Source organism: Falco naumanni, chromosome 1 (genome assembly GCF_017639655.2).
Source record: "Falco naumanni isolate bFalNau1 chromosome 1, bFalNau1.pat, whole genome shotgun sequence".
Classification (NCBI taxonomy): domain Eukaryota; kingdom Metazoa; phylum Chordata; class Aves; order Falconiformes; family Falconidae; genus Falco; species Falco naumanni.
In genome coordinates, this window is record NC_054054.1 from 27,747,388 (window position 1) to 27,765,344 (window position 17,957).

The following is a 17,957-nucleotide window of genomic DNA, read 5'->3' on the forward strand; positions in this document are numbered from 1 at the left end:
CCACTGGGTAGGTTATACAAGCCTTCATGAATGTTGACTTGCATAATGGCAGTATGCAATCTAGTCATAAGCAGCATATAAGCATGCATTTTTTTTTTGTGAATCTCATTGGTTTTTGAATGCTTGATTTAGTTAACTAAAGTGGGAAAAATATTGGAATGTTCCCTTATGACTATAGCCCTTAAGAATGAATTAAATACAGGCTAATGGGACTTGCAAATCCCTTGTGTCCCTTTGCCAGGCTGAAATCTCCCTGAAATCAAGGGGGACACACAAGTCTGTTTCCATAGTTTATTAGTACAAACAATGCATACACAAGACTGTATATTGTTTGAAGACTGCAATAGATTTCTAATGTAACAACTCTGTAACAAAATTTAACTAAATTTGACATTTATGAAAATATAAATCTCTGATTGGGTAGGTATTCCCAACAATACAAAGTTTACATAAAAACATTCAATATGATCTATTGGTTGCAAACAATTTAGGAAAAATCATTCAAGTCACTTAATATACTATATTGGCTTGTACACTGAACATTCACACACTACATTAAATTCTAGCTTAGCATTCATTTCTTGAAAATTTGTGGCATGGCGTTCTGATTTTAAAAATAAAACTGTTTTGTTTAAATGATTTGAAAATATTTCCACAGGTGTGCTATCTTTAAGATATGTAAGGAGGGAAAAATCTTCTTATCCTTTCAGATGTTGACCAGTTTTGTTTTATTTTTTTACTTGGGTAAACAAATTTTTTTTTCTGAAGCATTTCTCATTATTTCACAATTTCTGCCTTGAAACTGGTAAAATTGTAAAAAAGGCTCAGAACAGTTCTAAAGCAGAAAGTGAAGCTTGTAAGTATGTGGAAGTAAGAAAAACCCATTACAAATTGGACCAGTAAAGGACCTTTGGACAGCCTTTACATTTAGTGGAGTATTTCAGCACATATACAAGCAGTCCCAGAGTGTTTGGTCATCTGATCTGTATTTATCATCAGAAAGAACAGAAATGATAGTAAGGCAAATGTTATCGAGACTAATACATGGTATGTCTGAAAACTTTCTATTTAAATTACTTTGGGGACATAGGAGATCCTTTAGACTTTCTGACAACAAAATGGATAGCAACCTTTTAACATAAAAAAATTAATATGTTTAACTGTTCATTTGTAACGCCCTTTCTTTTTGAAGAAGTTTTCATTACAACCTATACTAATACACATTGTGAAGACGAAAAAATTCCCCAAACCAAAAATAAAACCCAAAATCCTATATTCCTTTTACGACCTAGATTTTTCATTTTTATCACAATACAGAAACCTGAAATCCCTGCATGCAATTAAAAAAAATAATCTTTCAGTCCATTCATTGAGGTGAACAAATACTTATCACCTCACATGTTGACATGTTTGCAGCTACTGGCACCTACTACTTTCAACCCAAAGATTAATCCCAATTTAAAAAAAAAAAAAAAAAGTAGTACGTATTATTTAAATGATGATGGAATGTATCAAGTGTTCCAGGTTGGCAGGTGACATCTTGTCATTGCACCATCAAGCAGAAAAACACATTTTTGCAAGTGGGTATAAAGTTGGCTGTTAGCTATAGACCCATCTAGGCGACTTGGTATATAAAATAGTGGTCTGACTCTTCTCATTGATCACGTGGAACTTTAGTTCTAATTAAAACAGTTTGTCAATCCCAGATAAGATCACCTAACTTCTGTAATAGCATAACAATTTTGATAGTATTGCTAGAAATTTTTAATCAAGGCCCTGGTGAAATCCTGGACTGAACCTTGTATTCCGAAAATTAAAAAACCCTGCAGCCCATTTGCTTTACGTTTGTTTTTATGTTTACATAAATGTAAGAATATTTGTTGAGGAAAAAACAGCTGGTCTGCCCTCTGCTGTTTCTGTCTGTCTTCCAAGAAATGCACTGTTTTTTACGTGAATTCAGAAGACAAATCTATGCATGTATACTGTTATTCAGATAAGATCATCCCGATGGTTACTCAGTTGTCAGGAGCAAAACTGTGTCCTCTGCAATCTATGGCTGAGCACACTTTCTCATAGCAATAGTTGTGTTTTTTGGTTGGTGTTGCTTCACTCACCTCAGGCTCTGTAACTGTAATGGGGCTATCCCTTGCAAATACTTCTGTTGATTCCCTCCAAATGCAGTCTGCAGTCACTTTGAAGCTGTAATTGTGACATTTTGGCCTAATCACCTGTGTTGTATTGTTGAAAATCTGACGGCTATTTGAAGTAGCAATTTTGATTTTCAGTGCAGCATCAACTCGATCCACTACAGTGTAAGTACCTATACTTCCATCATCAAATCCAATAATAATATTTAAATGTCTCTGAGAGAGTGCAAGAAAAGTGGGAGTTTTATAAAGAGAACAGGCACCGATGTTTTTGCCATCCGCTAGCCTCATTACAATTAAGCTAGAGACTGCACCATTGTCATCATCTTCTTCACTGCGGAAACAGATGTACACAAGATAGCGGCCATCACGAGACAGCCTCTGCCGCCAGATGACACCTGGAGCGTGAACCACACGGAGTTTTCCACTGTATAAATCAAGCACATTGATGTTCTCATCACCACGGGTTATAATTCCTAGCTTCCCATTTGGGGATATTTCAAAGTCTTCCAAATTTTTTAAGAAATTGGTAGGCAGTTGTACACGTCTGCAGATGACTTCCTCTGTTAGGCTCCAGATGTTCACAGTTTCAGTAGATGTTATAAATACTACAATATCTGGGCAGTCTGGTATCAGCTTAATATCCACAATGCTTGCACCATCATCACAGCAAAACTTCTTGGTTATACTGCCTGTCCAGAGACTCACTGCCAACACTTTATTCTTCGCCATTCCGACTACGAATGTATTTGCAGTTGTTATAAATGCATTCTGTAAGGCAACTAAAATATTGCAAACTCTATGCCCTGTAGCCAGTCGCCAAACTCTGGATGCATTTTGCTCACAGAGAGAGACTACAAATTGATCATTATGAGTAATCATTAGCTCCGAGATTTTTTGTCCATTAATGCGAAAGATATTTTCACCACTAACTGTGTGCCATACGTACTGGCTGCATTTATCATCTGATGTAACCATAATCTCTCCAGAAGAGGTCAGCACACAGTTTTCAACGATACCTTCGTGCTTGAACACAGCTTCAATAAATCCAGTGCTGAAGTTCCACTTATGGACAGAATCTGATCCATCCAATGTGTATATTAATTCACCTCTGGCTGGCAACACCAGTCTTTGGATAGGCTTGCCAGATTTGTCAATATTGGACATAGCAGTTATGATGTCTATATCCCAAATAGAAAGGACACCACTGGTGGATAAGGATAGCAGCATGTTATGATGATTTGATTTAATTAGCCTGACTATAGTTCCTGAGATTTCCTGTAAGCTTGCCATACACTGTCCTGTATCTCTTCTCCAAACAAAAATGGCTGAGGTATTTTCCATTGAAGCAATTATACAGTTGCCGTTTTTGGACAACACGGCAGAGATGAAGCGCTCGTTGTGTTTAGCTCTAAACTTTTCAGCCACCTTCCACACATGAGTGTCAAGAAGTTCAATGCTGAGAGCCTTACAAATTAAAATTGCACTTTGGTCTTCAGAAAGCTCTATGCTGACAACTTCACTGTCTTCTCTCCTACAGTCAAAGTCATCTGTAAGCTGGGGATTCGCTATTTCCTCTGTATTCCAAACAGAGAGGCTACCCTCACTGTCTACCATCACCATTTCTTGCGCGGTGTCCAGAATGAGAAGGAATTTCACAAATCCACCAGAAAATTCAGAGGTCACAGTGGCCAGTTTCTCACCACTGCCCAAGTGAAAAATGGTCGCAGTGTTCAAGTACTGTCCGCAGAACGCATAAACTCCATCTGGAGAACACTGCACACAGGTCACTTCATACCAGCAATGGAAGTGATAGAGAGGCCAACCGTAAAGCAGATCTATTACAGTAACATCTTTGCTGGCCTCCAGCCAAGCAAGCGCATGGTTGACTGATAACGTAAATCCGTTTATAAAACTGGAGCCCCCCCCAACTCCACAATGTTTTGTCCCCTTAATTTCCACCTCAGACAGAAGACAGGAATTTATGTTATCGTATATCAAAAGAGTGTTTTTTGTTGTAGCCACTATAAGGTACTTTTCATCACTAGTAAGCTTCATGCCTAAAATAACAGATGGAGCTGTTGTAATCTGCCTTAGTAACTGGCGGGTCTCTACATCCCAAGTGCTGATGGAGCCATTTTCTAAAGCAGCAATAATTGTACTGGGATTAAAAGTAGGCAGAATCTCGATGACGTGCATGCAGCTGGATGACAGCGGCAGGCGCTCAGGGCTGTAAGTCACATCCATGGAGGAATGCAAAGGGACAATAGAACAGTACTTTGGTCCATCCTTGTCACATTCTAAGAGGAGATGTCTGAGTTTGGGCAATGAACTTACTACTGGGAGAAGCCTCTGCTGCAGTTCAGCAGAGAGCGAACCTGGGTATTTTACTACTTTGAACTTTATACTGCGGAGGGTACTGGCCAGAAATTTCAGTTCCTTTTCTTGAGAGTAGGTGTAAGCCAGTTCTATGTCAGAAAGTGCTTTATCAAACTGCCCTATTCTAATCATGGTGTACAGCCAGCTGAAGTTCATAATGACTCCGTACAGAAGATCATCTGTTCTTCCACATCGTGTCAAGTGATGAATAAGCTCTGTCATTTTTCTGTGATTGATAAAAAAGATATCAGGCTCTAATGGATTACACTGAAAGACCCATGGCTGGTCAGGTGCCTGCCTGTCAAAAGCAGTCTGATCTACGTAGTGCTTTTCATCCTCATTCAGGCCTCTACTGTCAGGGGCAGGGCAACCATTCAGATACTGGTCATTACTGTAAAAAGGTTTCCTTCGTCCACCTGACCAAACACCAAGGAAATACTCTGCCATGACAGTGTGCATTTCATGCAAGTCTTCTTCATTTTGCAGGTACAATTTCTGGGCAATTAGTTGCAAGTGCCTATTTGCCCAAAGCAACAGTGTTACATTTTTCACCTGTCGCTCTATTAAGTACCCCTGTAAGCCCTCCTTAAGCCTTGCAATGTATATATATGGAATTCTCAGTGGGTTACTTTCTCTGACACTCTCACTCAGTTCATACATAACACTGTTGTCAAGAGCTAAAATATCTTCCAGTTCCATTTCACTTAGGCCAGATTTGGACATCGTGATGTAGCCAAGTGCTCTTGACAATAGTCTTGATCCACACTTGTTTTCCAGTGACCAAAACAACTGCTCTATGCTTTCATGGACAGTGACGCAGAGGGAGGACTCATCTACATCTTTGTGAGATCTCCAGTTCCTGACCTCTCTGAAGGTTAAGTTCACAAACATAGGCAGTGTACACTTGGAGAATGCTTCATTGACGTAGATTTGTTGCCCTGATGTTACTTTTCTTTTAACTCGCAGCAGCTGATGTTTTAGTACTTGGCTACACATCTTTCTGTCCCTTGCAGTCAATTCAATGTAGTTATTTTCTTCATGAATAAGGCACCTCAGTTTTTGCAGGATCCCATGCTTGTTTGGCAGTGTTGACAAAATTATCCGTACTGAACGGGGAAGGTGAATGGGAAGCCACCAGAGCTTCCTACCATCATCACTATCTGTTAGCTGTTCTAGGGCATCAAATATTATCACCAGTGGCCTGTGGAATGAAGACTCATTCAAGAGATTTATGAACAAGTCCCGAAGGTCATGAATCTTTTTTGGGTAACTTTGTACGAGGCAACGATAGTTAACTGCTAATTGTTCACAAATGCTTTGAAGTATATTCTTCAGATCTGTACTTGTTTCGGTGGATCCCAAAAATCTTATAACTACCACAGGGTCAGAATCTGGTCCCATTTCTTCTTGCAACCAGGAATAGGCCTAGAATATAGAGCATAATGTAGTTAATATCAAAATGAAACACAGTAACAGAGTTTATAAAAAGTGATTGCCTGTATGTACATAAACATTTTAAATGTTACTGTTGAATGGAAATGCTTTTACTGGCAGAGTTCAAGGTAGGCTTGATTTACATACACTGAATGAAATTCATATCATATGCCATATTTGTTTAGCACAGGTAATACCTCAAAACACTAAGACCCAGATCCACAGGCTTACGTCTAAGGGGACATGAGTAGAATGTAGTCCATAAATCTCAGGGCACTCTTTGCAAAATCTGTGCCTCACTTCTGGAAGTCAGTAGGTAGATTCTCTTATAAATAGACTTAGACACTAAGCAATGTCATCCTTGGCCAGGCAGACCATCTTCCCACCTAAACTTAACATTGATTCCCAGCTGAGTATAAATGCGTGCCCTGATGGTTTTGGAGGACAGGTATCAGAGCACAGATTGCCCTTTACTAGCTGGTTACCTTCACAGAAGTTCTCTGCTGGACCACAGTTCTGTCTTGGTGTGCCTGTGACTTTTGCTCTTATGTGCTGCCACAAAGGATAAAAGGTATCTCTTGCTGTATTTTTTGGTTAGCGTACTCTAAGCAAGTGAGGAATATGGCTTTAAGTCCTCTCTGTGCAGGCTGACACACTCATTTCTCTTACTCAGTCTTTTAACCTCACTTTAAGTTATTACAGAATATTTTAAAAGTGTAACCAGAGTCTCTAGGTTAACTTATATACCCAGATCTGCAGTGAGGTCTTGAGTTGCAAATCCCTATTTCATATATGCAACTAATGTGAGTCTACAGGAAGTTACAATTGGGAAAGATAGGGGATTTTAAACATTATTGTACCCTTCTCCATTTCCTTCTGGCTGAAACAGCTGTTCCCCAGCCCACTGTGTTAAACTCCCTGAGCACCCTGCAGAGAACTCAAAGTTGTGACTCCCAGCTGGAGAATTTGGCTTAGAGATGCCAGCTTGGTCTTTTCTGCAACTGGTCCTGCTTTGCGCAAAGTGTTTCACTCATTTCCCTGTAGTACTCAGCTCAATGACTTAAACAGCATACGTCAGATAAATACGTACAGGTATTTTTGCGGGTTATTACAGATAGATTTGTAGCAAGTGTATCATACTAATTCCGGAATAATTTCTGATGAGAACATAAGATGGCATGACTTGGAAAGACATATTGTATTTGTGATTAAGACTAAAACCAGCATATGATGTTTAGATGGTTTCAGATTGGTAGGACCTCAGTGGAACAAGAGGGAAAGAGATCCTTCTGAAATACATGTTGTTATTTAAAAAATATGTTGATTCCTCTTAGGTTTTTAAAAGCTCTGATGAAATTTTGGCTAAGCACATACTATTATTGAAAGGTAAGTATTTTTTGAAATATGTGTACAATAATATGAAGAATATACTTTTTATTTTTAATTTATATATTACAGATTGATATCAGGCCTGTTGATAAAAGGAAGAATGAAAACTAAGCTGGCCTTTACACACTAATAGTCCTAACATCACCATATTATGTAAGGTATTTATTTACCTTCTTCGCCACTTCAGCTAATAAAAGAGTCTTCCCTGTGCATGGTCCTCCATATATGATAAGAGGGTTAATATGTCCTATTTTGCTAGGTAGAACGTACTTGTGAACTATGTTTAGTGCCTCGCATCTATATTCATAAAAAGCGGAGTATGTTTTACATAGCGATGAGTGCTGAAGAACTTCATCGTACAGCAAGTCTGTCTCAGTGTCAAAATTCTGCTGCACTGTTGCTTGGATTATATCAATCATGTCTTCATAGAACTGTTTACCGAGTCCTTCAATGTAATGGTTCTCCACTTCTTGGGAGTAACCCAGTTTCATGTCACAGTGAGTGACAGATGTGTACACTCTCAGATTGGATGATGCGACGATGGTAGGAATGAATTCATCCCTGAGCTTGATCAGTTTCTCATGGGCTTCAGGATCTCGTAGAAACTTCCCAGCTGTATGCACCACATCCATGTATTTTCCCATCTCTGGAATTTTAACAAAACGCTCAATGTTGGCAATTTTCCGAATGTAGCAAACACACTTCTTTAGGAAAGCGGGTGTTTGTTTACCCAAGGCAAAATCAAGTTCATCTTCAATAGCTGGGTTGGAAAGAGAACACAAGAGTCTCTGTTAACTTTTCTTTATAAACACTTCAAGAACATCCCCCCACCCCCACCATGCAGACTCTTAAATGAATGCATCCATTTTTTGTAAAACACAGAAAAAGCACAGAAAAATTGCTGGGTGCTTTCATATGGGTTTTGGTCTCAAGCAAGCACAATGAACATTTTTTTTTCTCCAATTACATGAGAAATGCTGACAGAAGTACATTTTCCTGTTTGTGGAAAGGTTGGTAGAAAACACAATAAATGAAAATATAGAAATAGTGAGAACTTTACCAGAGGAAAGATATCTCTTTGCTTGGCTGTGTTTCATTTTTCCTTTCTCATACAGCAATTTCACAGCAGTCTTAAAAATTTTCTTAATCTCTTCTGATATATCTTGCCATTTGTTTTCATTAACAGAGTTTGAAGAAGATTCCATCTTTAAAAAATACCCATAGTTAAACAGTAGCTGGAATACACACACAACTTCAGAAAGTAAAAGTCTAACATTGAAGGTCATAAATGCCATGGTTACACAGAAACACATACACTAAAAATAAATGAGTAAGACTTCACTTTTTATACTGCAGATAATCATAATATATTGCATTTTAGAATTCTGAAAGTTTGCTACTTTGAGTATTTTCTGAATTCCTACTGTAGGCAGCTAATGCAATATTTTTCAGGAATAAGACCAACAGTACCTTTATTGAAAAAGGGTTTTGAGAACTAAACCTGAAATAATGATAATAAAGCAGCAGCAATACTGCTAAAATTATTGCTCATTTAATAATAAGAAATAATAATAATAACAACAACAACAATAATAATAATAATAATATTAATAATACATTGGATCTCAAAATCTGAATTTGGATCTGAAAATGAGGTTCCTGGTACCTGTAATTAAGACCTAATATTAGCTTCCATATTTGAAAAATACAGGATTATATGTGATATTACTTTCATTCACTCATTGCTATAGTAACAGTAATCTTACAGTCACCAGAGAGGGACTTTAATATAAATTCACTAATCCTTTCTGATGGTATCTCACAGGTGCCACAATGGAGGTTTTTCTAAGGCAGCTAGTAGTCACTGCTGCATTACTTGCTGCAGGTGAAGTGTTCAAGGGGTCTCCAGTTTTCCTGGAAGGTGTAATAGGAAAAAAGGCAGCCTCCAGGATAAGCTCCCTAGCAACCCTTCTTTGTCATGTTCAGAGCTGTGTATCTTTTATTACTTTTGGTAAGTTTATGAGATGAAACTCTCATTAGTTTTAAGTTATGTCTTTTTACTCACTCCTGTGTATCAGTAGCTTGTGGAAAGGTAAAAAGTTTTAATAACAAAAAAGCCAAGCTTTATTCAAAGAGATATTGTGGGCATTTGCAAAAAAATGTGAAGTTACTAAACTTGCTTCAAAATTAGCCACATTATACTGTCTTCAACTCATTAAAACTCTTTCTGTGTCTATGTTTTTCATGTTTTCAATGTTTTTTTCATGCAACAGAAAAAAACATTCTGTTACATGGTAGATGAATGCAGTATAATGGTTTAATTTAATTTTTCTTGTGTTAATACAGTAAGCACTCAAAGTGAGTTAAGGATTTCATTTTTTTGTACACTGAAATCTGTTCTTGGGTATATTGGATATGTAGGAGGGTAGAACTGAGCCCTGGGTAATATGCAGTTTTTATTGTCATTGGTTAAAGATAAATGCCTGTTTTGAAAATCATAATTAACAGTGTTCAAAAATCTTCTGTTAGAATACAGTTAATAAGCTGAAAATATGAGATCTGCCTCAGGACAGCTCTAAGCACTTTTTTGACTGTTAAAAAGCTTTCTTGTATGAGGACAGAAAGGAAAGTGTGTATTTCCTCTGCAAATCCTGTTCATTGAAATCTAGCAAAAGCACAATATCAGGGCAGGAGATCCTGAGCTCTCCCTATTCCAACATCAGAGAAGGGAAAAAAAATCTGTACAACTGTCCCACTAGCCCCAATGAGTCATGAATGACTGAAATCCACTTGCTCTAGCTGTTACCAGAGAGTGCATCAATGCAGGAGTCATGACCCGTCATGTTCCTTGGTGTTTTGCAGCTGCTCCCTTCACGTATGGGAAAGGAGCATCACAGCACCAGTTGCCCAGCTGTGGACAGAACTGTAGAAGCTAATTCAGAGACAGCGGCCAGTGCCTGGCCCTGAGGACTGCCTGCCACTGTAATTAATAGAGAAGAATTTTGTAAGGAGGTGACTATGACTTACTGTATTCTGGTAGTTCTTCAGCATTTCAGATTTTGGTCTGAGGTAATATGCTGGTGGCACTGCATTCTCATCCCTGCAGTACCACTCTTCTAAAATCCTTGTCTCTAGCTTGGCTTCTACAGCAGCATCCAGGATCATTTCAAATTCTGCTGACTCAACTTCCCCCGGTATTCGGATATTCCCGTACTTCTCTCCCAATAGGCCCTGTGTATTTGCAGGAAAGTAGGGATTAATTTTTTCTTTTTAGTTATGCAAAAACCCTCCTCAGGATCTGAACTTCATAAAAATCAGTGTGGTGTTAGTTTAATGACTTTGAAATTACTAGGAAGGGAAACATACAGTGTAAGCTGAATAACTGTTAAGGGTACTGTACTGAGCTGTATTCTACTATGATGAGTTAGTAAAATTTCAAGTAGATGCATTGTCTTTCATAATATTAAATGGCAAGAAAGATACAAAGGCATTCAAAACAAGTAATTAAAAACCACCCAACATAGTTAGCACAGTATTGACTTATGTATTATTAGTCACAGGTTGGGATTAATCTCACATGCAAAAGCGAATGTGGAAATCCTTTTTCCTGGACTAAGGATAAAGATGCATGTCTGGATTCTTTATGTCTTGGCTTTATTCTTAGTTCCCACAGTAATGGAACAGAAGATTTTATGTTCTCTTTGATAAAAATTCACATGATGTTACATACAGCTCCTATTGGTATTGTTAAAGATGTGGCTTATACCAACAATACCAAGGATCAATGTTACAGAACCACAAGCTGCTTTGCTGTATTATATTCACTTGTTGCAAAAAACGTTCAACGTCTTTGCCCCAGTAGCTGTCCACTGAATGAACAGTGGGGGCACGGGAAAACAGTTTTGACCTAATACCAAATAGGAATGGATCAAACCCCATTTTAGTACTTAAATGCACATATTTCCTATACAGGTAAAGGTTTGTGGAAGTCAGTTCATTTATAAACTGTGGCACAGGAGATATTTCACTTTCAAAAATGAGAATTAAAATACTGGTTGTGATGCTCTGAATACACTTTTTTTGAATTTACTTCTGTATTTTGCTGTCTGTAAATATTTCATAAAAATACAATTGTAATGTTCTTCAGCTTTAGAGAAGATAGTTATAGGATATTACTACATTCTTTTGACAATTTTTTTTCAAATTTGTGATCATCAGATTAATTCTGCATTCAAATCTTAGTCCAAGGAAGTCAGTGAGAATTCCTACTTCATTTAAAATAGGATTTTTTAATTTATTTCCTCATTTAAACATATTCAGTAAAGATTTATGAGTTAATGAGAAGGAGTACTTAATATGGAGAGGAACCAACAGTATCAGCATCTTGATTTGAATCAGAAAGACCTCTTAGTAAAGTAATGCTAATGCAAATACAGTAACACTCTAAAAATGTAAATTACCTTGTTTGTAAATAATAAAAATCTAAATATTCATTATTTTTAAACCACTCATCATAATGAGAAGCTGTTTTAAACTCTTCCAGCTGTAACTAAACCTTGAAAATCAATAACTGATGATGATGAAGCCTGCTTCACTGATTATAAAAGTGTGAACCTGCAGACCACTTTTCTGAATCCAGCTATGTTGGCAGAAGGTACTCAAGCAGCAAATCATCCCTAGGTGCTGCAGCTTCAGAGCAGAGATGTCAGAGCAGTGCACGTGAACACTTCCTAACTTCTTTTAGGCAAAACCACCTCAGTTAGCTTGGACCACAGTTCACATTGTGTAAACTAATCTGCCTGATTTTTGCCTGGAGCAGATCAGGAAGAACTCACATGAACTACAGTGCTGGCTCTTATGACAAGTGGTTGACACCCTCCAACAGGGGAGTAGTGACAAAAAGCTGGCAGACAGGAACAAGTCAATGCCTGTCCACTGTTTAGGAGAAAAGAAGGAATGTAGGAATTGTGATAGTTCATATAGTTCAGGTTCCAGTCTCTGCCAAGTCCCAGAACCCAAGTCCTTCAAGAAGCTGCTCCAATAGAGAGGCATTAGGGGAAAGATGGGTTTTGCCTGGCTGTCCATTCAGATTCCACAGTAGCTTCATTCAGGGTGCACAACAAGGAGTCAGAAGAAAGGAAAAAATGTGTTTAGTAACTAGAATTATATAATAATAATTTTAATGAAATGATCCAGTATTTCTCTAACATGAATTTATTTTTTCTGTGTGGTCATTCTAACTAGTAACTCCCCTCACAGAGAGAGCTATGTTGCTTCACATAATGAGATAACCAGGGAAAAAGTTTTTACTGTTCTAATCTATTCATAGACCTCTATTAATTTTGGAATTCTGAAGCTGCAGAAGTTAAACAATATAATGCTCTTTTCCTTCTTTATTCGAGTGAGGCTAATAACTCATACCATGCTGAACTGCAAGACTTTGCACATTCAGCTTGAAGTAGAAATCTCATAAATTTCTCTCAGAGGAGCTCTGCTATGCAGATTTTGCTATTACCTTGTACAGCAACTATTACTTGAAATTCATTTGTCTACACTTTTTCTGAATTGAAGTCCAGTAGATTCAATAGGCAGTTGCCTGAGCAAAGATTGATAGCTGGGCCCTTCATTAACAATACTAAAATGTCAACATTAAAATGTCTGTTTTTAATGTACTGCATTTAATCATCTAAATTTGTTTTGGAATTATTCTGTGTACTTTTCTGCTTCTCTGGTACAGTTTGTGCTCTTCTCTCTCCACTGTACTATAGGTAAATAACAAACAGCAGTACTTTAAAATGAAAGGATGTATGTTTTTTTCTTGTATCTTATCTGTCATTGCAACAGATATTATGTACATAATTTTGTGTTAGGGATCATCTTCCTGGCTACTTGAGCAAAACACAATAAAAAGGAGCATGACACAGTCAGAATACTAGAATCACTGTGGATGACTGTATCATGAGCTTTTAAATTAAATGGAGGCCTATGCAAATATTATTTGAAAGCCTTCACTTTTTAAAAAATCAAAAGTTAAACAATAGAGGACATTAGCATGGTGTATCTTTTTGCTAGAGATGGCATTGCTAATATTTTACTAGAAGTCCAGCATTAGTTGAAGGAAGAATAGACACATGTAGAAGAGGAATCACACAGATAGAAGAGTGTCCTCCATTTGGGATGATGGCAGTGAATATCCATAAATCTTAATAAACAACATAATAAACCTTGTATCATTTTGCTTTGAGGTCTTTCTCCTCATTTTGGTTGTTTGTGGTTTATGGAAAACTTAAGGTTAATCTTAAAAGATGACACATGCATAGTGCTAGGAAGAAAAGGAGTGAGGAAGTGTGGAGGAAAGAGAAGTCTGAGCAAATATACATTGCACTGCAAAGTGAAAACAGAGTCTAGCTTGTTATTGTTGACATCTAGTGTTTAGGAAAGCCTGCAGCTAACAGCTACACCAACAAAGGAACACATCAGCTGAATATCATGTAAAGATATAAATGTTTTTTACTTTTTTTTTTTTTTACATTTTTTTTTTTGCATTTGCTTTTAGAACTTAGAAAAAGTTGGCTTGGATCAAGGCAAAAGCAAAGCTGCAGAGGCCATGCCAGCACCCCATTGCCATGTATTTTTTTCCTGAGAACTGTTCAGGGAACAGCAGGCAGTATGGTGCTGACCAGTCTTCTGTAACTGTGCCAACTGCACACCAGAAAACTATTGCAGGGATTGTGGTACAAGTCCTTCATAGAAGCTGCATGAGCTGGCCAAGCCCAGAGTATACTTCTGAAATTTGCCTAACTCAGGAATACTGCTTCATGTGACTGATGTGAACAAGGACTCCATGTTTTAGCCAAAACTTAGGCATTTCTGCAATTAAAGCAAAGTTAAGGACAAAGCTGAACAGATTTTGAGGACACCTGTGGCACCTACTTGGTCAATATGTGCATTCAGAAAGCTAATTAAATTAGTTGGTTTCTTTGATATTCTAATACATTCTAATAATTGACAAGTAAACAAAGAGAAATAGAAATAGGAACATGACAGGGAATAAAAAGAACAGCACTGGTATGAAGAAGGGAATTGTTTACACACGTAGAACCAGCAAGTCATAAATACTGTGCTGAGCAGGTCTGTCATTTAGAGCAAGGCAATCCCAGATGTTGCATTGCAGCTGTGTTCCTCTCAGTGCCCCCCAAAAAGTTAGCTGAGGTTCTGGTATTAGTACCTGACTTCTTGTAGCCATTTGATAAATATTCTGGTAAATATTTTATGTGGTAGAAAATTCTTCATGGAATTATTTCTGTGCTTTCTGATAACACTGGGCTAGCCTCAATCTACAGCTCAGTTTCACTGGCCATTTAACTGAGGTATTGAAACACAACTCCTTTTCATTTTTCTGGAGAGGACAAAAGTAACTGACACTGTTTTTCTAAAGGACTGCTATATCACACCCCAATGTTGGAAGCAGGAGGCATGCTGAGTAAGTGCCGCTGTTTTCTACTGTGGCACTAGTGCTCAAATGCTAGGTTATGTCACTTAAACACACCAGGTTTCTGGGGAACCGTTCTTCACCAAAATACACCTTTCTCTAGAAGCACTGCGTGTTTTCCATTAACGATGGTCACTAGTAAAAAAAAAACCACAAAAAAACAAACTATAAACAGACTATATGTGTTTGCTGGAATCTTAATAAAATATTGTTTGTAACGCTACATGACAGCCTTAGGATGGGTGCATTTGCGTGGCCAGGCTGTGAAAAACTACACCTTCCCATGTCTGGACACAGTGGTGAAGCTTGAAAGTACCTCCTTCTAGCTGGTACCAGGGAATAGCCACCTCCCCTACACAATTTTGGTGTCATTATATTTAAATTTATATCTGGCTGTGTAAGTGTAGTCTATCAGGGTACTACAAAACCACTCAAACCTTTAGAGGCCTAAATAAGAAGCTCTGAATTGCACTTTCCCTCCAGGGGCTTCAGTGTCTAAACTGTATCAATGCCAGAGGTTTGCAGCAGCCTCTGGAAATTGCTCTGTCTCCATATTCCTTATACATTCAAGTAAACGCAGATTTCTTCATAGAAAAGTGAAGAAAAATGAAGCAACAGAATTGAAGGAAAATACAATTTCTCACAATCTTCATGTTGTTTCATACTAAGGCTGCAAATAAACATTACCATTATTTCAGACCTTTATGAAAAATACCACAGTACTTTGTAGCAATAATCCAAAACTTCAATTTGTGATAACAACATTGCAGCATTTTTATGAATATTATAGGAAATTATTTTTAAAGGGAACAGTAATGTTTACACTATGTTCAGTACCAAGAGACAGTTTTATATGCAGACTCGTGAATCAAAATCTCCCACCTGATGAGTCATTTTCCTTTAATAGTAAAACAACAAATTAAAGATTCATTAGACTGAAGGTGATTGAACTGTTTAAAGCTACCAGACTGACAAACATGTATAAAACCCTCAGCAACCATTTGTATCTAACAAAACTTTATAAAATCAATGCAGAGCAACCTCAGCAGTAGTCTTGCTAGCTTTGTTCAGCCTGATGGTGAAGTAACTATTAAATAAAGATTAAAAATTTACTGTTTCAATCAAGATGGGAAATATTTTTTTGTTGTAATATTCTTGGCGCGGAAAGATACTAAAATTATAGGCATAATCACAATAATGACCAAAAGGAGGAAACTAACAAGATTTGGATTTGATCTTGAGATATGATAGATTCATAGTGCATGTCATGTAATTAGTTCAGACATCACCACTGAAATGTTTATGAAACCCAATACCATACCTTATATTAATACAGAACAAGTTGAAATTTTAGATATATTTAATTCCAAGATATTTAGTGGTAATTTTAATAAAAAACATGCTGTCAAATATCAGCAAGTTATATTCATTATTAATTGGTTTAATTTATCTGTTTTTTTTAAAAATAAGTTCTATATTAACATCTGCAAACCAAGTAGTTTGAAAAGTCAGATCTGTAATGTTTTCTGAAGTGATTTCAGATACCTGTCAACTTGAAAACAACAAGTTTTTTTCTGTTTTGCCAATGCAGAAAGCTGAAGATTCATTGAAAGTACAGATTTGTAGTTGTATCCAATGATCTTTTGCTGGACTTCATGGAATCAGTCCTACTACTTTTACCTCTTGGTCTTTGTGAAGTTTCACATGTGACACTAAAGCGCATACATATGTCCTCTCTGCCTCTTCTCAGAGCCGTCCTGGACTGCCAGCTTTTTGAAGCATAAGCACTCAAGAAATCATCTTTGAAGGAGTTAAAATCTAACCACAATTAATTTTTTAAGCTAAGATACCTCTGTGTGTCCAGATCTGAGCACCCCTTAAACAATTTGTGTTTTTCAAGATCCATGATGGGTTAGGGAGTATTGTTGTCCCCATTTGACACAGGAATTACGTGCAGGGCATTAAGCCTGGGCAGGGATTCAGAGCCGTGACAGGTACGCAGTGGTTAGTTATAACTGGGTAGTGGAAGCTGTTCCTAATTCACAGCCTGGTCCTTCTTACAGAAACTGCTCAATACTGAAGGAGGAAAGCCCTGCCCACTTGTGAATGAGGTCCTGAGCGACTCACATTTCAGCCTGCTAAATTAATGTAAACTTAAACTGAGATCACTTAAAGTAGAACAGCTCTATCAGTAGAAAGAGTATCTCATGTTATTGAAGATGCAGGGAATGCTTCACGCTTTGGCTGAAAATTGCCCGCAGGCACCCAGCATCAGCATTCAGGTGCCACTGAGATGCATCAAATGGTTCTTCAGCAGCTGCTTGACTTGTAAGGACTTAAGTACTTTTAAAATGCCTTGGGATATTATGTTTATCTGTTGCCAGGGTTTGGCAAATGCTGCTCTCACGGATGTCCCGGAGGTGTTCTTCCACTATCCCCATGGGAACTGTGGATTGCTGTCTGATATGTCACCCCTCACCAGGAAGCAGAAAACTGGTGAGGAGCAGGCTGTAGCTAGTGGGTCATAATCTAGAGCCAGGTGGGTAATAACGGAGCTCATCCATGAAGCAAGGGGCCTGTTTCAAAATCTCTCCTGAACTGGAAAAAGGACAAGTCTGTGGTCACCAGGTATATACTACCCTACTCATCAGGCTTCTGGACAGCAATGATTGGGTAACAGCAGTATGTCAGAGCTCCTACTAGTGCAGCTCCTTTCTGTACAAGAAATCACACAGCACTGTATAAGTAACTCAATATTAATTGGGGCAGGATCATGAACCTTATCTTTCCACAGTTTGCATGAGTGCCCTAACCAAGGGCTACAAAGTCAGTCCTCTGGATCCCTGTCTCTCCTGTGGTCACTTGCTCTTCACTGCCTTCTGTGAATTGTGGGGCTCGACACCTAACTCCCTGCTTCCTCAGCCTGCACTTCTAGGCTTCCTTCCTCTGGTAGCTAAATCTTTCTTATGAAATAAAAACCTTTTTCCTCTTTAAAGCCATACATTTCAGTCAAATAGCATTTTGCTCATGGAAACATGGTTTTTGCTCTACTGCTTACTGTGATGTTAATGTAATGTATCTATTAGCTAATAAAAAGAATCGTAATAGATCAGATT

The 17,957-nt window shown here is 37.8% G+C and overlaps 1 protein-coding gene across 2 annotated transcripts in view; it reads right to left on the reverse strand.

Moving 5' to 3' along the window:
- Window positions 1-283: 283 nt before the first annotated feature.
- The window catches only part of NWD2 (NACHT and WD repeat domain containing 2), a 58,487-nt gene continuing 40,813 nt past the window's right edge, over window positions 284-17,957 (reverse strand). For both annotated transcript variants that reach the window (XM_040587784.1, XM_040587793.1), the window contains 4 exons: window positions 10,377-10,580; window positions 8,410-8,554; window positions 7,520-8,109; window positions 284-5,951 (listed from right to left, as the gene is read on the reverse strand). In XM_040587784.1, the coding sequence (XP_040443718.1) occupies window positions 2,016-5,951; window positions 7,520-8,109; window positions 8,410-8,554; window positions 10,377-10,580 (4,875 nt within the window). In that variant the 3' untranslated portion in view covers window positions 284-2,015. The remainder of the gene's footprint in view (window positions 5,952-7,519; window positions 8,110-8,409; window positions 8,555-10,376; window positions 10,581-17,957) is intronic.